General features: G+C 43.2%; 1 protein-coding gene across 4 annotated transcripts in view; it reads right to left on the bottom strand.

The window, feature by feature from the left end:
• The window catches only part of Scp2 (sterol carrier protein 2), an 87,869-nt gene extending 63,983 nt beyond the window's left edge, over window positions 1–23,886 (bottom strand). The window contains exons 1-9 of one of the 4 annotated variants that reach the window (XM_040757008.1): window positions 23,788–23,886; window positions 22,980–23,037; window positions 21,745–21,878; window positions 14,436–14,493; window positions 12,195–12,266; window positions 9,319–9,450; window positions 7,667–7,731; window positions 5,996–6,122; window positions 267–330 (exon numbers count right to left, since the gene is read on the bottom strand). In XM_040757008.1, the coding sequence (XP_040612942.1) occupies window positions 267–330; window positions 5,996–6,122; window positions 7,667–7,731; window positions 9,319–9,450; window positions 12,195–12,266; window positions 14,436–14,493; window positions 21,745–21,813 (587 nt within the window). In that variant the 5' untranslated portion in view covers window positions 21,814–21,878; window positions 22,980–23,037; window positions 23,788–23,886. The remainder of the gene's footprint in view (window positions 1–266; window positions 331–5,995; window positions 6,123–7,666; window positions 7,732–9,318; window positions 9,451–12,194; window positions 12,267–14,435; window positions 14,494–21,744; window positions 21,879–22,979; window positions 23,038–23,787) is intronic. The other 3 variants (XM_040757006.1, XM_040757007.1, XM_013114932.3) reach the window with 3 other exon arrangements.
• Window positions 23,887–24,980: the final 1,094 nt, after the last annotated feature.

Genomic DNA, 24,980 nt, shown 5'->3' with positions numbered 1-24,980 from the left:
GCTCTTCCAGAGGTCCTGAGTTCAATTCCCAGCACCCAAATGGTGGCTCACAACCATCTATAGTGAGATCTGGTGCCCTCTTCTGGCCTGCAGGGAAACATGCAGGCAGAACACCATATACATAATAAATAATATTAAAGAAAAAGAAAAAAAATAAACACCCAAGCTAATATCTTTGAGATCTTACATTTGTTTTCCAAGGATACAGTTGCATATTACACAGTAGGATAGATCAGAATTTCATGTCATGTCTCTGAAGTACTTACGGGTTATTAACTGAGTGTTTGTGATTTTTCCATCCAATTTTTGCAAAGTGTTCAACTTTTGTTCCTGCAGAGAAAGCAAACATCAATCAATGTGCTATTTTCTTCAGCTTATCATCAAATGTCACAGAAGAACTCAGTGTTTTGCTAAATATTTCCATAGTTTCTCTTGCACCAATATCAGGGTTAAAGACAGCAATCACTCATATGTTTGTTATAATCAAATCTGAGCATTTCATGCATTGAATGAAGGGACATATGAGATAAAAATTTAAAACTGTCTATTCTATTTAGTAGAATTAGGATTCAGTTTCAAAACTAGAAAATACAGTCTGGAGCCATAGTGGTTAGCTGGAGAGTATTGCCAGCAGTGACCCAGTGCCTGCCAGATATTCCCAAGGCCGGGAGTGAGCAGGTGTAATAGTCACATCCTCCATGGCCTGATAAACCCCAACAACTTCCATTTATGATACAGCAGAAAGGCCTTTAGACAAGTTACAGTCAGTGAATTATACATGCCTTCCAAATCTTTTTTGTTTTGTTTTGTTTTTGTTTTGTGTTCTGAAGCAGGGTCTCACTGTTTAGCATTTGGCTGGCCTGGAACTCAATATGATGAGTATGACAGCCTCAAGCTTACGGAGCTCTGCCTGCCTCTGCCTCCAGCGTGCTAGGACTAAAGGCATGTGTCACCATGTCTGGCCCAAACAACCTGAGCAAAGGACATTATGTAATAGGTTATTTTCTGAGGTTCTATTTAACTACAGACTAGGTGAACTTTAACAGTGTGGTTTGTGGCCACAGGACAGGACTTACACTGTTTTCAAGGAGTGGTGCCAAACCCTTGTAATCCCAACACACAGAAAGTGGAAACAAGGAGGATAAAATTTAAGACCAGCTTGGAACCTTGTCTCAAAATATAAAATTAAACAGGACCAGATACTGTAGTACATGCCTTTAATCTCAGTACCCAGGAGACAGATGCTGTGGTACATGTCTTTAATCTCAGTACCCAGAAGGCAGATGCTGTGGTACATGCCTTTAATCTCAGTACCCAGGAGGCAGATGCTGTGGTACATGCCTTTAATCTCAGTACCCAGGAGACAGATGCTGTGGTACATGTCTTTAATCTCAGTACCCAGAAGGCAGATGCTGTGGTACATGCCTTTAATCTCAGTATCCAAGAAGTGGAAACAGGGTCTGTGAACTTGACGCCAGCCTGGTCTACACTTTCAAATTACTGGTCAACCAAGGCTATATACACTGAGATCCTCTCTCAAAATAAAATAAAATAAAGGCCATGGGCAGAAACTATAGGGAGACAGACTTGAAGATTTATTGTTGTTGTTTCTGATTTGGTTTGGGGTTTTGGGGTTGGTTGTTTCTTGTTTTATTTTGTTTTCAAGACAGGGCTTTCCATGAAACCCAATTTCATATATAAAAGATCATCTCCTAGAAAAGAATTCTGCCGATAACTTACTACTTATTTCTTAAGCCTGACCCGAATCAAAGCTAATGACCACTAAGTTAGAACTGCCAATTAAGTTTTTTGGCTGTTGCCAGGCAAAGAGCACACCTGTAGTCCCCGCACTTGGGAAGTAGAGGCAAGAAGATCAGTAGTTCAAGGCCATCCTTAACTACATGAGCCACCCACCCCCACAATGTTCCCCTTTAAAAAACAACTCAGCTGTTCAAAGAATATGCTTAGTATAAAGAGATCCCAATCCTCCAGAACCAAATTATAAAACCACAAAAATCTGCTGATTCTACCAAGTTAGATTCTAAGAAGCGGTGGTTCATGCCTGTAACCCCAGAACTCTGGAGGGACTTGGAAGCAAGAGGACTGTGTGAATTCCAGGCTAGCCTCGGCTACACAGTGAGCGCCAGGCCAGCCCAGGCTACAGGCAGATCCTGCCAACAAACAAAATTAAACTCAACTATTTCAAATTTTAGACTAGAAAACTATTAAGATATCACACCTAATATAAAATTTAAGAAAACGCATAAATTTAAAAATATACCAGGGGCTGGAGAGATGGCTCAGTCGTTAAAGGTTAGGCTCACAACCAAAAGTAAAAATACACCAGGACCAGGATTTCCAAGGCCAATGGAAGCTGCTGCATCTGTCTCCAAAGCCTCCAAAAATAATACAAACAAGAAGGAGTGGACAGTACCATATAATCAGCCAAACCAGAAAAATGGTGATTCCAAACCTCAAAATCTCTGTAAGTTAGGAAAAAAAGAAAAACAAACACACAAAAAAGGGCCAAATCCCAACCACAGACCTTTGGGGTAACAAGAGCAGCCTGAAGGAGAGAGGAGGGCACAAATGGCAGCCCACAGTCATTCAAAAGCCACCATGGGAAGAGGACAGTGCCCCCCACCAAAGGGTGCACACTCAGAAAACAGTTCCTACAATAGGAACAGAGGACTTATTTTAAATGTTTATTTACTTGTGAGTGTATGTGTATGTGCTATATATGTGATGTGTGGGTCCCAGGGATTTGAACTCAAGTCCTAACTTATGATTGCACAGCAAGTGCTCTTACTTGAGCCACTTTCCCAGGCCTCTAGAAATAAAACTTTACATTGCAAATGATTTTTCTCTTCTTTCTTTCTTTTTTTTTGGGGGGGGGTGTCTCAAGACAGGGTTTCTCTGTGTAGCCTTGACTGCCCTGGAACTGGACCAGGCTGGCCTCGAACTCGGGGATCCACCTGCCTCTGCCTCCTGAGTGCTGGGATTACGGGTGTTCACAACCACCTACCAAATTTTTTTAATTTTTAAAGAAAAGTAAACAACAAAATCATGAGGGGCTTTGGATCCAGAAAACGGTATTTGTGGGATAAATTAGTGAAATTAGGAGTATACACTGTAGATTGGGTCACAGTATGATGTCAAGATTAACTAATTTTGTCTTAAAGTGGGGGAAGATTGAGGTCTTGCTATGGTGTCCAGGCTGGCTTTGGAGGCCTAGGCTCAAGAAACTCCCCTACAATAGCTCAGACACAGACATTGATAATCTTGACTTGATATTAATTTCTTGATTTTGATTATTATAATTTAGCTGTGAAAGTCTTTTTTTTTTCAGACAGGATCTTACTATGTAGCCCTAGCTAGTCTAGGACCCACTATGCAGATCAGGCTGGCCTTGAACTCACAGATATCCTCCTGCTTGGGCTGGAATTAAAGGTGTACAACCATTACTCTTGACCCACTCTCAACTATTTAAGTTATATAATAATATGGATAAAAGATACTAAAAAATGAGAATAGCAAAATATAAATGATCTAGAAACAAGGTATTAGGCATTTTTTATACTTGTTTTGTGCAACACTGTCATGAAATCTGAAATTATTTCAAGACAAATGTGAAAACTGTAAGGCAGTGGTAATGCACACCTTTAATCCCATCACTCAGTAGGCAGAGGCAAGCAGATCTCTGAGTTCAAGGCTAGCCTGGTCTACACAGTGAGTTCCCGGATGGCCAGGTAGCCAGCCAGGCCTACATAAAGAAACCCTATCTCAAAAAAAAAAAAAAAAAAAAAAAGGAAAGTGAAAACCACATATAGGGCAACAACTCTTCCTAAGTCCCTAAGTCTAAAAGTGAATCATTCTATCTTTCAAAACTGGTAATCTCTCAACAGACAGCCATGGGCAATTTCAATTTTTAAACTACTGGGCCAGAGAGATGAGTCTGTGGGCATAAGAGCTTGCCACACAAGCCTCATGCCCTGAGTGTGATACACAGAACCTAGTTAAAATCCAGAAGTAAAAGCTCATACCTATAATCACAACGAACCTATAAGAGATGGAGATGGAGGCAAGAGAGTCACCTGAAAGTCCAAGGACCACTAGCCCATAGCACACAGCATAAGGCAGAAGGAGAGAGAGCCTGTCTCGACAAGGTGGAGGGTAAGGCTGACTCCCAAAAGTCATCCTCCACATCCACGTGCAGAGCAGCCACACGCATGCTCACACACACACACAAAGAATAATAAATAAACAGTCTGGTCACATTCATTATCCAGAAAGCAAGGAAACTTAAGGTCTGTATGAGATTCAAACAATTTGCTGCAAAATTCCTTATGACTTTATATGGGAGATAGATTTTTAAATAAAAAAAATACCCAAGCTGATTACTTAACCCAGTGCTGTACTGAAGAATCTTCTCAACATGGTGCTATGATATTAACCACATAGAAACACCTTCCATACATTGGCAGGTAAAGTCAGGAGATCATCCCAGAAGAGGAATTGCTAGATTCCCATTTCCTCTCCACCAGCAACATCTAACACTTTCAATTTCCTCCACTCTGCCCACCTGTGTTACCAAGCTTAACATAAACTGGAGAGAGGGTATTGTCAAGATGGCTTTCATGTTTTTCTGTTATTATTAGTTAAGACAAGAGTGTTTTCATATTTAAAAAAACAAAACTGAAAGCCAGGCTTAGTGGACTCAATCCCTAGTGCTGTCCAGCAGGAAGAGCAGAGCCTGTGTGAGCAAGGTGCTGCAGTCACCTGCCAGCACCCATAAATACAAACAAGGAACTACAAAAAAGTACCACCTTGCTACACAGCTAGTTAATGGCTACACTTCCCAATAAGACGTTAAGCCCTCATTTGTAACATTATCAAAGGACCTCAAACATCTTTCTAATATCCTCCCTCCTAAATTCTAATTTTGAAACCTGGCCTCAATGACTGGGAGATGGGGCCTTTGGAATGAGGAAGTGAGCTGAAGGCTGCTGACCCTACCAAAATTCTAATTCCCAAGTGCTAGTATTGGCTGGAAGGGCCTTCATGAACAGGGTTAGTGTCGTCGTAAAAGAGGCCCTGGCTGGACTGGAGGTGTAGCTCAATTGGTAGAGTGCTTGCCTAACATTCATGAAGCCCCAAGTTCAATGCCCAGCACCCTTATAATGGGTGACAACCACCTTAACTCCAGTCCCAGCAGATCTGATGTCTTCTCACCTCTAAGGGCACCAAGCATACATGTGATACACAGACTAAGACACACATAAAACACCCATACACATTAAACATAAGTAAAGTTTTTAAAAGTTATTTTATTTATCCAGCCTTTTCCGCATGTCCTGGACAAAGACCTGCTATTTCTTATTGCATGAATGTGACTAGTATTAAGCCTGGAAGGTGGTGCTGTTGTTGTTACTTTGAGGCAGGATCTCACTGTGCATCCTTGGCTGGCCTGGAATTCACTATGGGGACCAGGCTGGCCTTGAACTCATGCAGATCCAAATGCCTCAGTGCAGGAATTAAAGGTGTGTGCCACCTCGCCCAGCCTCCAGAGCAGTGGTTCTCAACCCTCCTAATGCTGCAACCCTTTAATACAGTTCCTCATGCTGTGGTGACCCCAACCATAAAATTATTTCGTGACTACTTCGTAACTGTAATGTCGCTACTGTTAAGAATCATAAAAAGCATCCTGATATGCAGGATGCTCTTAGGAGCCCCTGTGAAAGGGTGGTATGACACACCCACGCAAACACGTAAAGGGTCACCATGCACGGTTGAGGGTTGAGAACCACTGCTCTAAAGGGTGTTTTTTAACATACCATATTTTTTTTTGGTTTTTTTTTTTTTACGAGACAGGGTTTCTCTGTATTGTTTTGGAGGCTATCGGTCCAGCCTGGCCTCGAACTCACAGAGATCCGCCTACCTCTGCCTCCCGAGTGCTGGAATTAAAGGCGTGCGCCACCACCGCCCGGCAACATACCATATTTTTCCATATGCTCTTTTCCAGCACACCCAAACATCTGTGGAGCAAGTGGGTGTGCAGACAATCCATACTTATTGATTAAGACATCAACATGCTTGTCAGTTGGATTGGTCCGATCTGGAAACTTAAAGAGAAAAAATAAAATTTAATGGACAGTTGATATAAAAGTGTTTCTTGCAACTTACACCATTGCTAAGACATTTGCTTATCCTGAGAACAAAATAAACAAACATGGTCAGTGTGAATAAAATCATCAAGAAATACTTTGTCGCAGGAAAACATGAGGTATGGTGACACATCCCAACACTTGGGATGTAGAGGTGGGAGGGTCAAGAGTTTAAAACTAGTCTTAGCCACATGGCAGTATCCCATAATGGTCAGAGGCCAGTTTGGGATACATGAGGCCCTGATTTATTTTTTTTCTTTCTCCCAGGTTTTGTTTTTTGTTTTGAGAAAGGGTCTCTCTACATAGCCCTGACTGTCCTAGCCCTCACTATGTAGAGCAGGCTGGCCTCAAACTCACAGATATCTGACTGTCTCTGCCTTCCGAGTGCTGGGATCACCATGCTTAGTTTATTAGTTCTTTTAAGAAATTATTTACAGGGTCAGGAAGATGGCTCAGCAGATAAAGGCTCTTTCCACGCAGTCTGATGACCTGAGTTGATCCTTGTCACCTACATGGTTCAACAAGAGAACCAGTTCCTGCAGGTTGTCCTCAGAATTCCTCTCTCATGCTGTTTGACATGTGAAGACACTCAAGGACCCACACACAAAACAAATACTTGTGAATTTAAGGTTTTTTCCTTAGGTTTTAAAAATATTTTATTTTGTAAGTATACATGTTTTGGCTGCATGTATGTTTTGTGTAGCATGTGCGTTCCTGGTGCCCCCAGGATGCTGTGACTCAAATGCAGGTCCTCTGGAAGAGCAGACAGAGCTCCTAACTGCTGCATCATCTCTCTACCCAGTGAATAAAAAAAATCTTTATCAAACGTTCATTATCCACTATTCAGCAGTAATATTCAAAATGCAGGGAATAAAGTCATGAATGCGTGAGTTTAAGATTCTGTTAATCCCAGCACTCAGGAGACAGAGGCAGGCGGATCTCTGTGAGTTCAAGACCAGTCTGATCTACAAGAGCTAGTTCCAGGACAGCCTCCAAAACCACAGAGAAACACTGTCTCGAAAACAACAGAAAAAAAAAAAAAAGATTCTGCTCATCAGACAATCAGACATTTAGACTGGGGGAAGGGGACAAATGGTGAGGGCCAGTTATCATGCAAATAATAATATTGCTATAAATAATAATGCTATAAATAATAATGCTATAAATAATAATGCTATAAAACCAGAAAACTGAGTGGGAAACTGGAATTCATGACAACAGTCTGGAGCTTAGGTGGAGCTGTGGAGGCCCAGGGGATCCCATACCTTCTTCTGGCCTCTGCACACCCAAGTACAAGTAACATGGAATTTCACACACACGCGCGCACACACACACACACACACACACACACACACACACTTGCACAAAGAAATAAAAACAAACAAATCTTAAAATACATGTATCTTTAAAACATCAAATCATGTTCTCTGTTGCTTACTACAGACTGTTTATGATGGTTCTCATAAGGTTAAAACAATTCCAAAACAATAAATGAGACTCACTTTTACTGCCACGGATCCCTTTTCCATCTTCTCAAACCCAAGAGCCAACACACAATCCGCCATACCTTAAAGGAAATGCAATTACATTGAAATTTAACCTAACACAGTACTATTGAATACTTCAATCTAAATATTAATCTACTCCGTATGGTGGTACACACCTTTAGTCAAAGCATTTGGGAGACAGAGGCAGGTGGATCTCTGTGAGTTTCAGGCCAGCCTGATCTAAAGAGTGAGTTTCGGGACAGCCAGGATTAACAGACAGGCCTTATCTCAAAAAAAAAACAAAAAATACAAATAAATAAATTTATGTTAATTTAACTGAAACAAAAAAGGCAAACCATTAGCCAGGCATTGGTGGCGCACGCCTTTAATCCCAGCACTCAGGAGGCAGAGGCAGGTGGATCTCTGTGAGTTCTCGAGGCCAGCCTGGCCTACCGAGCAAATTCCAGAACAACCTCCAAAATACAGAGAAACCCTGTTTCGAAAAACCAAAAAAACATAATCCTATAAAATTATTTATCTGTGCATATGTATACACTTATGTTTCTGTATGGTGCACATGCAGGTGTGCATACTTATGTGTGCACATGGAGGCCAGAGGTGATGTGAAGTCAATCACTCTCCACGTGTTACATAAGACAGGTCTCTCACTGGATCTGCAGCCCACTGCTCTTCTTATACTAGATGGACAGCAAGCTCCAGGGACCCTGCTGTCTCCACCTTCCCAGCACTGGGATTGCTGGTATATGACACCATGCCTGCCACCCTCTGCCTCTGCTTTCTTTTTCTTTTGACAGTGTATCACTATGTATCTCTTGGTTAGCCTTGAATTTACAGATCCACCTACCTCTTGCCTCCTGAATGCTGTGATTAAAGGCATATGCCACCACTCCTCAAAATTATATTTTCTACATGGGTGCTATGGATCTGAACAATTATCAAATCAGTAGACTAGAAGAGAGCCCAATAAAAGGGAATTTTCAGAAGTTTCTATTTTTGGAAATAGAAACTACGATATATGATACTTTATATAGATATAAATATATAGACACATATGCATGAGCATATGAAAATATTTGGCCACCAAAACAAAAAGAAAACCTGTGCATAAATGCTTATGGCAACATTCATTCTAACAGCCAAAAAAAAAAAACCTGAAACAATAATGTCCATCAAAATATGAACACCCAGATAAGATACAGCTTAGCCATGAAGTGGAATGGTATTTGGCCATAAATGGGAACAAAATGCTGACATGTTCTATGAGAATCAACTTTTAAACAATAAATCGAGTGAAAGAAGTGACACAGGGCCATGTGTCACAGATGCCACTGAGGGGAACAGGTGAGTTCATGGAGTGTATGTACCCTGGTGAGTTCAGACACACACAAATACACAAACAAACAAACACTTTAGAAAAAGTTTTAAAAGAAAGAACATTAGAGCAATAGGCAAACACTCGGGGCTGGAGAGACAGCCCGGTGGTGAAGGGCACTGATTGGTGGCTCCCAACCATCTGTAGCTCAGTCCCAGGAGTTCTGATGCCCTCTCCTGGCCACGTGGCCACAGCATGTGGTGCAGGTGAAACACCCACACACAAAATAAAATGTAACATTAAAAAATAATGATAATAAGCAACCATGCCTTACCTCCTCGAATCAGTTGCTGGGCCACAAACAAAGCAGTGGAGCCAGTAGAACAGTTATTGTTGACATTAATTATAGGAATGCCAGTCAGTCCCAGACTGTGATAGATGGCCCTCTGCCCACAGGTGGAGTCGCCTGCAGAGAAACAAGGAGGAACCTTAACACCACAGAACAGAAGCCGTGGATCTGCAGTTCAGCATGCCCACACGCTAATTCCTTCACTATGAAAGTCTGCCCTAGTGTCCTACACAGGCAGGACGGCGGTGCGCTATGCTATGACCTCTGAGTCAGATTATATACTTTATATAGGTATGGATATATAGACACATGCAAACATAAAAGGTAGTCACAACACATGCTTATGTGCACTTTTTTTGTTCTTTTTTGAGACAGGGTTTCGTGTAGCTCACGATGGCCTGGTGCTCACAGCAGTCCTCCTGCCTTAACCTCCTGAGAGCTGAGACCCCAGGCCTGAGCATCACACAGGGCAGTAAAGAAGCGTGCACTTTCGTCCCGTCCTCTTCCATCCCCTCCTGTTTCACTCGGGATTGGAACCTCCACCCTAGTATTTGTGTCCCTGATCACAGCCTTGCAGCTTACACGTGTTGTCTGTTTTGGTTTTTGAGGCAGGGTTTCTCTGAGTGACAGTCAGTCCTGGCTGTCCTGGAATTCACTTTGCAGACCAGGCTGGCCTCAAACTCACCTGCTTCCCGAGTGCTGAGATTAAAGGTGTGCACCACCACCCGGCTTCACTTTCTTTACACGATACAGAGGTAGAGAAGGAAATAGTCAGGTGACTTAGGGCTTCTATTGCTGTGAGGAGACACCATGACCATGACAACTCTTATAAAGGAAGACACTGAAGTGGCAGCTCACCGTTTTAGAGGCTTAGCCCATTATCATGGTGGGACATGTACGGGCAGACACTGGAGAAGGAGCTGAGAGTCCTACGTCTTGCAGGCAACAGGAAGTAGGCTATCTCACTGGGAGTATCTAAAGCATAGGAGACCTCAAAGCCCACCTCTACAGTGACACACTGCCTCCAACAAGGCCACACCTCCTAATAGTGCTTTTGGGAGCCATTTTCTTTCAAACTACCACACCAGGGAACAGTGAATAATTCACTCTCACAGAGCTGTGTGATAAAGGAAGTCATGGTTCATAGACACTTGGTTCTCACACATAAATAGTTAAAGGCCATCACAAAATGATAATAGGCCATTATTTACTTTTCATGTAAACATTCCACGCCTTTAATCCCAGCACTCTGTGAGTTCCAGGCCAGCCTGGTCTACAGAGCGAGTTTCAGGACAGCCTCCAAAAACAATACAGAGAAACCCTGTCTCCAAAAACAAAACAAAACAAAACAAAACAAAAATCCACAACTGAAGCAGGCACGGTAGCACAGACTCTAAGTTTCAGGTACCCGGGAGGACTGTCACAGGCTAGATCCACCATGATGATCCAGAAACACTTCAGGAAGTTTTGTGGCTAAGGAAGTAGCTCAGTGAGCAGCGTGCTTTCCTAGAATGCAAAGGACCTGTGTTCAGTCCTAGCACTACATAAGTCAGGTGTGGTGGTACAGGCCCACTATTCCATCACATAGGAGGTGCAGGCAACAAGACCAGAGGCTCAAGTCCATCCTTGAACTTGAGGCCAGCCTGGGCTGAATGAGACCCTGTCTCAACAAAAGAATTTTTTTAAACGGGCAGTGGTGGTGCACACCTTTAATCCCATCACTAGAGAGGCAGAGGCAGGCGGATCTCTGTGAGTTTGAGGCCAGCCTGATCTACAGAGCGAGTTCCAGAACAGCCAGAGCTACATACTGAGACCCTGTCTTAGGGGAAAAAAAGAAGAAAGGAGAAGGAGAAGAAGGAAAGTTTGTACACTTTGACTCAAATCTACCCATTTCTCATACTCCATTCTGCTTTAAACACCGGGAAGTGAACCTAGGGCCTTGTCCATACTAGACAAGCCATTTCCCCAGCCCAGTGTTACATTTTTGTAATTGTACTGTATTTTGCCATTGAAAGCTACTAGCTTATTTGTTAGAAGTAATGGTATACTGTTTTTAGATAATCAAAATAACTAAAATGTGTAATAATACTATAAATGAATCTAGTGCATAGCCATAATTTCCTTTACTTTTCAAGATCCTAGAGAATCCCAGGATGTAGACTTACTAGGGCAAGATTTGTAGAATGTGTGTATTGCCAGAGGACTGGTGAGCATTGCTGTTTTAGTAGAAGATTCTAGCTGCTGTCACCTTGCTGTTCCAGAATTCCTGTCTTGTGAGCCACATTACTTGAGAGGGAAAGTCATGTTTGTACTCAGTGAGGGTCATATTTTTCTGGAAGGCCTAGATGCATACACGAATCTTTAAAACTTAGTGAGAAACAAATTCTTTTTTTTTTTGGTCCGGAGCTCAGACACATCCACCTGCCTCAGCCTCCCAACTGTTGGAATTACAAGCATGCATCACCAGGCCCAACTAAAAATTCTTGTTTCTTTGTTGTTGTTTTTGAGACAGGGTCTCCCTATATAGCTCTGGATGTCCTGGAACTCACTTTGTAGACCAGGCTGAGCTCAAATTCACAAATATCTTCCTGTCTCTGCCTCCTGAGTGCTGGGATTAAAGGTCAGCTAAGAAATATGTTTAAATGCTATGAAAAAGCTTTTACCAACTGAGTCCTATTGCTAACTCACAAAAAAAATTGGAATTTCAATTTGTCTCCTGTTTTAATACCATAATGACAAGAACAGTTACACTGAGCCAACAAAGGTAACCTTTGAGTTCTGTCCTGAGGCTTAGCATTCACTTATGAATCTGCTGCTAGATCTTATGTGCATAATCTTAGAGCATTCTGTTTACCACATACCATACACATAGCCAATGCATGCCTGCTCCACAGCGGAATAAGGGATCTGGGCATCTGCCAATGCCTTCTGGCCTGTAAAAACAAAAAGGAGTTCATCAAAAAGCATGTGGCAAAGTGACTTCAGATGAGGCAAATGCAGTTTAAGAGTTTCGTCAGACACTGTTTACTTCTTCATCATCTGTTCGGCTCAAATGACAAAGTCGCCACCAAATCAACTTGGAGCTCCCCTTCTTCCTCTTTTCCATCACTTTTCCAAACCTTCTTTTTGATGTTTCCTGTCCTAACTGCACCCCAATGTACTGAATCCCAAGGCTCTCTGTCCTCACGCAGCCCAGGCTGGCCCTATAACTTAGTGTGCAGCAGAAGCGGATCCTGAGCTTCTAAACCTCCTGCCTCACCTCCCTGGGAGCACACACAGAAGACAAATATTAAAGAAATGGTGTCTGCCCCCAAGAACCCACAGCAGTCAATCAAATCTCCAGTGACTCTTTCGTCTGGAGGGGTGGGGTGATAAGATACCCTGACTCACCGTGTAATACCTGAATATTGGGTCGCATAATAAGTTGATGGAAAATCTAAATTTTGTACAAAGTACACATGGTTGTCATGGAAATAAACACAGCCATTTAAGGAATAACCACAGAAACTCCTTTGGGACTGCCTAGCAATAAGTTAGCAGGAACTGGGTGAGGTTCCTTAGAAGGATGGTGTCTAGCAACTTCTCAAGGACTGGAGGGACTCCTGAGGTCTCCAAGTATAAGATACAGGTGTTCCCCGTGTTCTGCTAAATCAACTGAAACTCAGGCTTACAACGTCTCCCCAACCACTCCTTAACATTTCTGTTTTTCTTCTAACTCTTTTATTCATTTTTAAACAAAGCTGACATTCATTTAGTTATTTCAACCATGCAAAGAGTTCCAATTTTTCCCTTTTTGAGAAAAAGAAAGCAAATGTTGTAGGTCTCTTTGCTTGAACTAGAGTCACCGCTCAGGCAGCTGAAGAACACCAAATGCTCTAGACCAGGGAGCCCTGCCCCAAGCCAGCGAGTGCACAGGTGTGTCACCCACGTCTTTCTGGTACTAGAATAAACAATGATTAAGTATGTCACTTCATTTAGTAGGCCTCAGCCTAGTGGCAGAAAAACAATTCTCTAGGTTGGTTCCATGAACTGGAGAGAGGTAAAACCGTCACACAAGTATTCAACTACATCTTAAATGTCAGCAGCGCTTTTCCAGGAAAGGAAGACACTGGTGTGTTATAACTACAGGGAACACACACCAGAATTAAGTTATCTACTTAACGGTTGTGGTGGTTTGAATGGGAATAGCCCCAAAGGTTCAGGAACTTGAATGTTTGGTTCCCAGTGTGTCACGAGGGGTGAGCTTTGAGGTTCCAAAAGTCCAGTTGGCTCTCTCCCTGCCTGCTGCCTGTGGATCGGGTTGTAAGGCCTCTGCTGCTGCCCCATACCTGCCTGTCTGCTGCCACGCTCCCCACTATGAAACGGTAAGCAAGTCCCCAATGAATGCTTTCCTTTATAAATTGCCTTGGTCACTGTGTCTCTTCATAGCGGGATCCTGCCTTCCTTTCCCAGCTGCCTTTGCCACCTGTCCTGGCTGCCTTCTGTTGCTGTGACAAAACATTCTGACCAAAAGCAATGGAGGGAAGGGCAGGTTGACTTGGTTTACCCCTCATTTCACAGCCTATCACTTGGGAAATCAGGACAAGCACTCAAAGGCAGGAACCATGAAGGACCACTGCTGGCTGGCTCCCTTTCTGTCTTGTTCACAAGCTCATGCTTAGCCAACTTTCTTACAGAACCCAGGACTACTTTCCCAAGGAACAGTGTCACCCATAGAGGGCGGGGCCTTCCTACATCCATTAATAGTCAGTCTGTGGGAACAGGCATGCCCACAGGCCACTCAGACCTGGGCAATCCCTCAGTTGCAACTCCCTTTGCAAGTGACTCTAGGCTGTGTCAAGTTGACATAATTAAAGTTAAGTAGGACACCATCTCAATACACACCTTAATAACATATGAAAGTATACAACAGTGTCCACTCTAGATATATAGCTGCTAAACATATGTCTTTTCCTTCTCTTTCCACTACACCCACGGACAAGCTCCATGGGAGCTCCTCCCCATGACTGTGTTTCTTTTTGCGCTTGCAAGGCTGTCCCTCTCATGGAATAAGACAGACCACACAAAACTCTGTTCAATCTCCAAAAATATTTTTCTATTACCTGCTTCCTTTGCCATATCAGGATAATCTCTTGAATTTTCACCTCCAGGCTTCATGAACTAGAACACAAAAGAGGATGATAAATAGAAACAGGTATAGAGGGTTTAGTTTTGTTTTACAACTGTATCACAGAAATTATCCCAAGACCAAAAAATTGGGGGGAACACATAAAATGCTTCCTGTGTAAATCTGACAGTGTTCAGCCTCAGAACCCACTGTGTAAGGAGAGACCTAAGTCCCAAAAGTCGCTCTTCACATAGTATACATGCATCATATGGTTCTCTCTCTCTCTCTCTCTCTCTCTCTCTCTCTCTCTCTCTCTCTCTCTCTCTCTCTCACACACACACACACACACACACACACACACACACACTACAGAGCATCTGCTATGTTTCTCTACTCTGAACACAAAAATCCAATCTTTACCCTCAGGGAGTTTCCAATCTAATACAGAATAGGCAGTAACACTAGCATTGTAAGTATAGAGTATTTGACAAAGACCAATTTAGGAGACAAAATAAGAAAGACTTTGCAGGGAACCATTTTGTGTGCACAGTCAGAGGACAACTTGGAAGAAGTGGTTCTCTCCTCCGCCATACAAATTCAGGTCGGGAATCTAACTCGGGTCATCAGGAGTGGCGGTGAGCACCCACGGAGCCATCACTCAGGCCCCACACTTCCGTTTTTTCTGCTGATATCTGATTTACCAAGAGACAGAGTCATATCTGATACTTGCTCATATCTTAAGTTTAATCTTCAGCTCTACATTGTTTTTATTGAAGTCTATGAAATAAATCTAACCTGACACAGATAAACAATTAGAAAAATAAATATTTAAATATTATTTTTCCATGTGCATATGCATACATGTGCACACAGATACAAGGTTGGTATTGAGTCATCCTCCTGTGGTTGCCCACCTAATCAGTAAGGCAGTATCACTCAAACCCAGAACTTTCAACCCGGATAATCTTGGAGAAGTTTGCTCTGGGAATCTCATCTCTGCACTCCAATGCTGGAATTACAGGTTGGCCATATACTTGGCATTTACATGGGTTCTAGCAATCCCGATTTGTCAGCAACAAGCATTTTAACCACTGAGGCTTCTCCCCAGCCCTATTCTTTCTTTTTACTGCTTTCTTCAAATGGTGCTAGGGATTAAACTCAAAGCCTGACCAGGCAGGGTGGCACACGCCTTTGATCCCAGCTTTCAGATACAAAGAGGCAGGCAGACCCCTGTGAGTTCTAGGCCAATCAAGTCTGCATAGCAAGGTTCAGGCTAGCCAAGGCTATACAGTGAAGCCCTGTCTCAAAAACAAAGCCAAACAAACAGACAGGGCCTTGACATGTGCTGGGCAAGCATTCTGCCACTGAGTTACAACCCGTCATGGATATTTCTTTTTAACACTAAGTAAAACTTAATAGGTAGAAATTATTTTAAAGTGGAAATTGTATGTGGAATTGTAATGTGGAAACTGTGATGGGGAATGTTCTTCTGTATATATGTTTCTCTTATTGGTTGATGACTAAAATACTGATTGGGCAGTGGCCAGGCAGGTAGTATAGGCAGGGCTACCAGAGGAGGAGAAGGCTAGGGAGAAGACACAGATAGAGGTTGCCAGGAGACTCCATGTAACCAAGGAAGGAATAATAGGTCCGGACCCTTCTCCAGTAAGTTAAGACCACGTGTAAATACTTAGATTAATAGAAATGGGTTAATAATTAAGAGAGAGCTATCCAATAAGAAGCCTGAGCCATTGGTCAAACAGTTTAATAATTAATATAAGTCTCTGTGTGTTTATTTGGAGCTAAACAGCTGTGGGACCAGGCTGGAAAGAAACTCCAGCTACAGTAATCGGCAATTGAAACCATACCAGTGAACTCTTCATGTTGTGTTGTAATAAAATCTTGTACTATGGTCTAGACATGGTATTGAGTGCCCACAATCTCAGCAACTAGGAAGGTTGAGGCAGCAGGATCACTTGAGTCCAAGAAGTTTGGGGCCAGCCTAAGCAAAATGGAAAGACTATTATCTCAACAAAAAAGAAGTGGAAGGGAAGAGTCTGTGAGATGGCTTGGTAGTAAGAACACTAGTTCAAAGGCGGGATATGAGGTTAATCCCCAGATCCCACAAGGTGACAGGAGAACAGACCACACGCACGCACGCGCGCAGCACACACTCAAATCTTTATTGATCCAATGAACAGATCTACAAACCAATGAATCAGTTATTTAACAAATGTGTCTTTGGAATGAACATTTCCATTGGTCATCTACAAAATAGTGGTTCCAGAGCTGGGACTGTATCTCAGGGTAGAACACTTGCTTAACATGCATAAATCTCTGGGTTTGGTCCCTAGCACTGCATAAACCGGGTGTACAGGTCACATGTGCAATCCTAGCACTCAGGAAATGGAGGGAAGAGGATCAAGACTTGAAGATTCATCTGTGACACAGGGAGTTTGGAAGCCAACCCAGACTCCATGAGATCCTGTCTCAAAGTAAAATAAAATGAAAAAAATCAGTAATTCTAGCTATGTGTGGTGGCTCATGCCATCAGCTCCAGCACTCAGGAGCAGAAGCAGGCAAATCTCTGTGAGTTTAAGGCCAACCTGATCTACACAGTCAGTTACAGGACAGCCAGAGCCATGTAGTGTGACCCTGTCTCAAAAACAAACAAAATAGTAATTCTGTAAAGCATACATCACTTCCAAATTTGATATTATGCAATTTCCCAATCTCACTACTCACCTCATCAAAAACATTCATTTGTCCAGCAGATACAGGATTCCTGATTTTCTCCTAGGGACTTGAAATTTTTTTAAAATTTTTATTTGTATTTTACATACATTGGTGTTTTGCCTGCATATGTCTGTGTGAGTGTGTCAGATCTGTTGAAATAGAAGTTACAGATAGTTGTAAGCTGCCATGTGGGTGCTAGGAATTGAACCCAGGTCCTCTGGAAGAACAGCCAGTGCTCTTACCTGCTGAACCATCTCTCCAGCACCCAGAATTTGGTTGTTTGTTTTTTTTTTTTTTTTTGGTTTTTCAAGACACAATTTCTCTGTATTGTTTTGGAGCCTGTCCTGGAACTAGCTCTTGTAGACCAGGCTAGTCTCAAACTCACAGAGATCTGCGTGCCTCTGCCTCCCGAGTGCTGGGATTAATGGTGCGCCACCAACGCCCTGCTGGAACTTGAAATTTTATCACTGGTAATAACTACAAACTAGATGACTGCTTCCTTTTATTTGACAGTTTCTTAGAAAACTAACAGGTTCACTAATGTCCTACAAATATTTGCTTTTAAGATATAAATAAATTATTTGGACACAATAGTAATGGACTTTAATCAGTTAAAGCCACTATCATGTTTAAAGGTCAAATGGTTGGGCTGGGTTAGTAGCTGGTAAAATGCTTGCCTTGTGTGTGAGAACATACTTAAATCCCCCGTATGGTCACTTATTTATGATTCCATCCCTAGGGGAAGCAGAGACAGACAGATCACAGGGCCTCACTGGATAGTCACCTACCTACCTAGTGAGTCGGAGACAAGGGAGAAAAAGAACAAGGTAGACAGAACTTCGAGCTTCTCATCCACGCACACACACTTTGATCACGGAGCCCTTTCTCAATTAGCACCTGACTCGACATAACCCAAGGGAGCCCTGATTTCTTCACAATTAATTATAACAAAATTCTGCAAACTTACCAATTAATCATTTCTTACCTCATCTAGATTTTGCAATTTCTCCAACCAACAATCAACCAATTCTCTTAATAGAAAAAGACACTTCATGGGCTGGAGGGCTAGGGACCTGGAGGCCTGGGAGCCTAGAGGTATAACTCAACTGGTAGAGTATCTAACATGAAGCCCTGGGTTCTATTTCCAAGATCACATAAATAGGAACTGACAGCACACACCTATAATCTGGGTATTCAGGAGGTAGAGGCAGGAAACCTAGAAGTTCAAAGTCACCGTCACCTACACAGTGAGTCCAAGGCCTGAATGGGATAAATAAGACACTTTCTCTGGATGAATGAAGATACTTCAGGACCTCAGTCTTAACATCAAGAATACCACTGAGGAGCCGGGCGTTGGTGGCACACGCCTTTAATCCCAGCACTCGGGAGGCAGAGGCAGGCGGATCTCTGTGAGTTCGAGGCCGGGCTGGACCGACAGCCTCCAAAACAATACAGAGAAACCCTGTCTCGTAAAACCAAAAAAAAAAAAAAAAAAAAAAAAAGAATACCACTGACGACGGGGATGGGGGTTGGCTCACGCCTTTAATCCCAGCACTCAGGAGGCAGAGGCAGGCAGATCTTTGTGAGTTCCAGGCCAGCCGGTCTACAGAGCATGTGCCAGGACAGGCTCCAAAGCTATACAGAGAAACCCTGTCTCAAACCTGCCCCCCCCAAAAAACAATACCACTGATTTGGTTACTGTTTCTCGGTCTCTTTGAATAACAGAGCTAGGACTATCATTAAAAGATGAAAAGTCTCATATGTTCACATTAATACTTCCCACTCAACTTTACTATTTCAGTGTATTTTATCTGTTGGTTTGTTTGTCCAGTTTTTTTGTTTGTTTTTTTTTTTGTTTGTTTAGACGGGGTCTCTTATGTAGCTCAGGCTAGCTTCAAACTTCCTATCTTCAAAGCTTAGGATCTTGCCTCAGTTCTCAGTTGTACAGCATTTTCCTGGCATGCTCAAAGCACTGGGTTTGATCCACTAGAACAACAACTAATTTAAAAATAACAAAAAGTTTGGACAGGGTAGGCAAAATGGTTCAGCAGATAAAGGTGTTTGCCACACAAGCCTGGTGACCTGGGTCTCCACAACCCACAATAAGATGAAAGGATAAAATTAACTCAATAAAGTTGTCATCTGAACTCTCGCTCTCTCTCTCCCTCCCCTTCCTCCCCTTCTCTCTCTCTCTCTCTCTCTCTCTCTCTCTCTCTCTCTCTCTCTCTCTCACACACACACACACACACACACACACACACACACACACACTAACTTTAAGTTTAAAGGAAGCTTTCTGAGCATGAGTGAAGCTTATCGCCTACTAAGTTTTACCAGAAGACAATGTGGTAGCAAGCTGATGTTTCCCTGGAATCATTTCAAATAACTCCCCCAACCCATGACAGAAAGGTCGTGTACCTCTGGGCATGTTTTCTGAGAACAAAGCTAGGATGAACTACATCACATGGAGAATTTTTGCGGTAGCTGGGTTTTGTTTGGTTTTGAGATAATTCTGCTACCGCCTGCAGAATGCTAGGATTCCAGGAGTGTGCCACCAAACAGGTGGCTTCTATCTGCTTTTCAGCTTCTAAATATTCTCTGCCATCTCTTCTTATACTTTCTGCTCCAATGCACATTGTTACTCATTGATTTAATGAGGTTTGGGAAAACAAAAAAAACAAAAACAAAAAAATCAAGAGATGAGTTAATGTTTTCAATCTTCCATGCTTAACTAAAAATTCCAAATTATCCTTTTCTCTCCCTTCTTTTTTGTTTATTTATATGGGTTTTTCAAAATTTGCCTTCAGTTTGTTTGTGTGTGTGTGTGTGTATCTGTATGTCCACTCACTCTACATGGTTTGGTTGGAGGATTTAAGAGTCAGCACTCCCCTTGTAGCACATGAGGACCAAGGATCACACAAGGTTGCCAAGCCTGATGGTGGACTTTTACCCAGGGACCATCTTGCTAGGCCTTGGTCTTTGTTTAAGATAAGGTCTTATATAACTCTGGCTGACCCCGACCTTTGATTATCCTGTCTCCTCCACCCACTGACTTCTGGAACTATGGTGTGTACTACCAGATCTGGTTTATGCAAGACTGTGTTTGGAACTGTGGAATGCTCTTTAAGCTTTATAAAATAGTAGTCAACTTTCCTATTTACATGTTTTGAATGGACTGAAAGCTCGTAGTCTGCTACTAAGACAATATAAAATTTGCAAGGAATGGGGGTGAACAACTTTAATACCAGCACTCAGGAGGCAGAAGCAGGAGGATATCCACAAGTTTGATGCCAGCCTGGTCTATAGAGCAAATTCTAATATAGTCAAAGCTACAGAGAAACCCTGTCTTGGGGGGGGCGGGGAGAGATAACATAAAAATTAAGGTTGTCTTTTTTTTCACAGAAAAAAAAATTCTCTCAAGTAATTTTCACAAAGTATATCCATCTAATATGGATCAACTAACATTATTGTCTTTGAACACCAGGGATTATCATTGTGAATGATAGTGAATAATCGTGGTATCCACCCTGTAGCAATACATTAGGAGAATATAGATGTCAAAACAAAACATTTCAGTGCATCAAAGTAAATGAGAGCGAGGTTCAAGTCTCTGTGAGAAAACCAAGATAATCAAGGGCTTCCTAGAAGATGAGATCTGAGCTGAAGCAGGGCCCCTACACTTGGGAGGCAGAGGTAGGCGGATCTCTGTAAGTTCAAGGCCAGCCTGGTTTACACAGATAGCTTCAGGACAGCCAAGGCTACACAAAGAAACCCTGTCTCAAAACAAAACAAAAACCACAAAGAAGTTAACCAGGGGGGTCAGCTGGAAGTATTGCCACTAGATGCAAGCGGCCGAAGACTGAGACAAGCTACAGGTAACTTGGCATTACTAGGTCACGAGAGTAGTCAGGGTATTGAGAGAGGAGGCTATAGAAACTTCTGGTCGTCTTAGTACCAGAGGAACAGCATCATGGTCAGAGGATGGAGGGAGCCTCCCTTGTTCATAACCACACCACACCGCTGCTATCGAGAAGGGCACTTATAGCCACTACAGGGCTGGTGGTATTCACAGTCTCCTCTTCTTTCTGAAGACAGCCCTGGTCTCTGTCCAAGCTCCAAATCTTTTTCAGTCACTTCGGCTTGTTTCGCTTGGTGAAACACAAGGACTTGCAGCATAATCCTCTATGGCCTCGAACTCCTGGCTGCACCTCCGAAAGCTCACACCACAAACAGGTGCGAGCCACCCGGACGGCCTACGTCGGGATTTAGAATCTATGGAAATGTTAGGTCTAGGTTATCTTAGGAGCTCCTTCACAGGCTCAGCAGAAAGAAAAGGGAAACAGGAAGGCGAAGAAAAGGTAGCTGAGGGAACAAACCCGAGACATTGCGACCCTAGGAGCAGCATCATAAACCCCCCCGAGTCGCCTCTCTGAAGCCCACCCAACTCTGGAAGGGATGGGACAGCAGTGTAGCCGGCGACCGTCCCCGGGCCACGCTTCCTGTCACCTCGGGGCTGCGGGACATCACAGGGACATAACTCCCGTCCGGCGCCTCACAGCTCTGTTTACCTTTGTCATGCCAACACCAACCACAAACACCCGGCGCTGGCGCAGAGACGTCGACGCGGCAGAAGACATGGTTCCAGCAGCGGACCCGGAGGAAAGAGCAACGGGATTTCGGGCGGTCTCCCACACACTGAAGCCTGAAATGAGCCAGAGCGCTTTAAAGTCGGGGTTCCCTGCCTGAGGCGTCGGGGGCGGGGCCTCGGCGTCGGGGGCAGGGCGTCGGGGGCGGGGCCGGGGTATGGGGACAGGGCAGGAGGCAGTGTAGAGCGTCTGCACATGCGCTGCGGTTCTAGTGGCTAGTTTTTCATAGGGCCTTTTAGACTGACTGATCACACTCATTATTCTATGACTACCGAGTGCCAGAATACCTGACCCATCCCGATCCACCCGAAACGCTTACAGATCAGATCCAGACAAAGTTTCTCAAGCAGGAGGAAAAAATCCTATAACCTGGCATCTGTACCACTCTGTGTTTGTTCCTGTACTTCCGCCCTTTACAGTGAGGGGGAAGGCCATAGAGGAAACTCAGAACTCTGAGGATTCTTTGGAGTGTTCGAAACGTTCTATATCCATTGGAGAGGATAGTTTCATCAATCAGGGTGCGAGCTACAGCACGATGTACACTAATAAAGTCAGAATTCCACATGTAGATAACATGTTTTTAAAAATGAAGTCAGAGCCAGGCTTATTGGCTCACAGAGGCAGGCCGACTCTAATGAGTTCCATCGAGGCCATCCTAGTCTACAGAGCAAGTTCCAGGACAGTCAGGGCCACACAGCTGAAACCCTGTCTAAAAGCTAATAGCAAATGCCATGGCAATGAGCTCCTGTAATCCAATCAGAAGCAGGTGGATCTCTGTAAATTTTTAGCAAGCTCCCAAGACATTAGCACAACGGACCCCATGTTAGAGATGCCTTATCGACCTTAAAACCCAGCACACAGGCCTCAACACCAGCCAAAAAGGGTGTAAAGACCTAATCCATCAGGACCTGGTCCATAGTTCCAGGACCCAGGAAAGTTCCTAAATGTGCTAACCCTGCCTTTTGGCTTCCACAGTTCTGCTTCTCACTAACTAAAGCTTGTCAACCAGGATGCAGCTGTTGTGCATAAAGGACAAAGAACTGTGAGGACCAGGAGAACTGTGAGGATCAGGGCTGCATAATTTGGTCAAATTACCTGTCTCAGGTCAGCAATACAGACTGTAAGATTGTCTGTGTGTTGTTCTCTGATGGACTTACCTTAACACAAGAATTCAAGCCCAGCTAGGAAGTTCCAAGCTACCAAGTGAGACCCCACCTAAAAAAGAAGAAGAGAAAGAAAGAAAGCACTGACACAAACTCTGTCTCTACATACATACATACATTTGGTTTGTTGGAGGGTTTTTTGTTTGTTTGTTTGTTTTAAGCAGGGTTTCTCTGTGGCTTTGGAGGCTGTCCTGGAACTAGCTCTTGTAGACCAGGCTGGTCCGGAACTCACAGAGATCTGCCTGCCTCTGCCTCCCAAGTGCTGGGTTTATAGGCGTGCGCCACCACCGCCCAGCTGTTGTTTTGTTTCTTGAGATGGGGTTTCTCTGTGTAGAGAGACCCTGCCTCAAAGAGAAAATCAAATACACTGCTCAGATTAACTGCTCTGAAATTCTTTAAAGCATACCCGGCAGGCTGTTATTTGAACAGTTTATGTTCATCAGCTAGCCTACTCACATTTATTCGTTGCTCAGAAATCAACACTTGAAGTAACAATTTAAGTCTCCTAAAGCTGTATTCTCAGGTGAGGTGGGACCAGGGTACAATCTGCCCTCTTAACCCAGTTCTCATACTGCAGACAAGTGTTTGACATGGTCTTACTTGATGCTTATAGCGCCTCCCTATTTTTTACATTTTTGCATTCTTGTGTTACCAGATTCCCACCTGGCTCTGCAGCTGCCTCAGAGGCCCCAAACAAACACACAACACACTATATTAGTTATAAGCTGTTGGCTGGCGACTTGGGCTTCTTATCTTAACCCATAATTATTAATCTACGTATTTCCTCGTGGCCTTATCTTACCGGAGAAAAGATCTTGGACTCTTACTCCATTGTGGTCCACATAGCATCTGTTCTGAGCTTCAGCAGAGAAGAGAAAAGAGAGAGGGGAAGAGAAGAGAAGAGAAAAGGGAGATTTCCTGCTTGTCCCTGCTTATCTACTGAGTCTGCCCTGCTATGTCACTTCCTGCCTGGATCACATGGCGACTTCTCTTTACTACATTTCCCAGAATCCTCCTCAACTCCTAGTTCCACCCATATTGCTTCCCTATTGGCCAGCAGTATTTTATTCATCAACCAATAAGACAAACATATACACAGAAGGCCATTTGCCTTCATTCTTGTGCTTTGGTTGGCAGGTTTGCTATTCTACAACTGCCCCACACAATAGTGCTGCTAGTCTCTCTAGTGTTCCCAGATGCAAAAAGGCTTGGTGACAAACCCTATGAAAAACAGACATATGTTAGATAAACTTACTTCAGACATGAGTTACAGTGCTATTTGCCTTGCTTCAATGTTTTAAAAATAAGTAAATAATAATTATTTTATACACAAAACAAGGAATATTTTGTGTTGCTCAGTTGATGGAATTGTGACCTGACACTCTCAGGAAGCTAATCCTGGGTTTCCTCTGGGAGCACTGATTCACTGATTTAGTGCTGGAATTGACTTCATATTATACAACCTCCATGAAAACCAGAACTGAAGCCGGGCGTTGGTGGCACACGCCTTTAATCCCAGCACTCGGGAGGCAGAGACAGGCAGATCTTTGTGAGTTCGAGGCCAGCCTGGCCTACAGAGCGAGTTCCAGGACAGCCTCCAAAGCCACAGAGAAACCCTGTCTCGAAAAACCAAAAAAAAAAAAAAAAGAAAACCAGAACTGAAAGCCAATTGTTATGGTGCATCCCTGTCATTGTAATAGTTACATGGGAAGCTGAAGTTATCAAGACAATAACTCAAGAGCAGAAACCAACCTATGCAACATAGAATAGAGGAGAGGCAGTTCAAGAGATTTAACTGTGGACTATGTGTGTTCCTTTGTATAAAATTTCTGTGGTCCTTTCTAACCCTCAGGACCTGTGGTAAGAGCTCCTCATCGAACTCCATGGCAGAAAACATTATTGAGCCCGAAGAACACTCCCTCCAGGACACCCCTTGTCATTATTTTTAGGATGGGTATTAAGAATGTATATTTGGAACTGGAGAGAAGTCTGGGT

Source organism: Mesocricetus auratus, unplaced genomic scaffold, assembly GCF_017639785.1.
Source record: "Mesocricetus auratus isolate SY011 unplaced genomic scaffold, BCM_Maur_2.0 Super-Scaffold_100014, whole genome shotgun sequence".
Taxonomy (NCBI): domain Eukaryota; kingdom Metazoa; phylum Chordata; class Mammalia; order Rodentia; family Cricetidae; genus Mesocricetus; species Mesocricetus auratus.
Note: the sequence above shows the minus strand (reverse complement) of the source record. Positions and strands in the feature narration are given on the sequence as shown.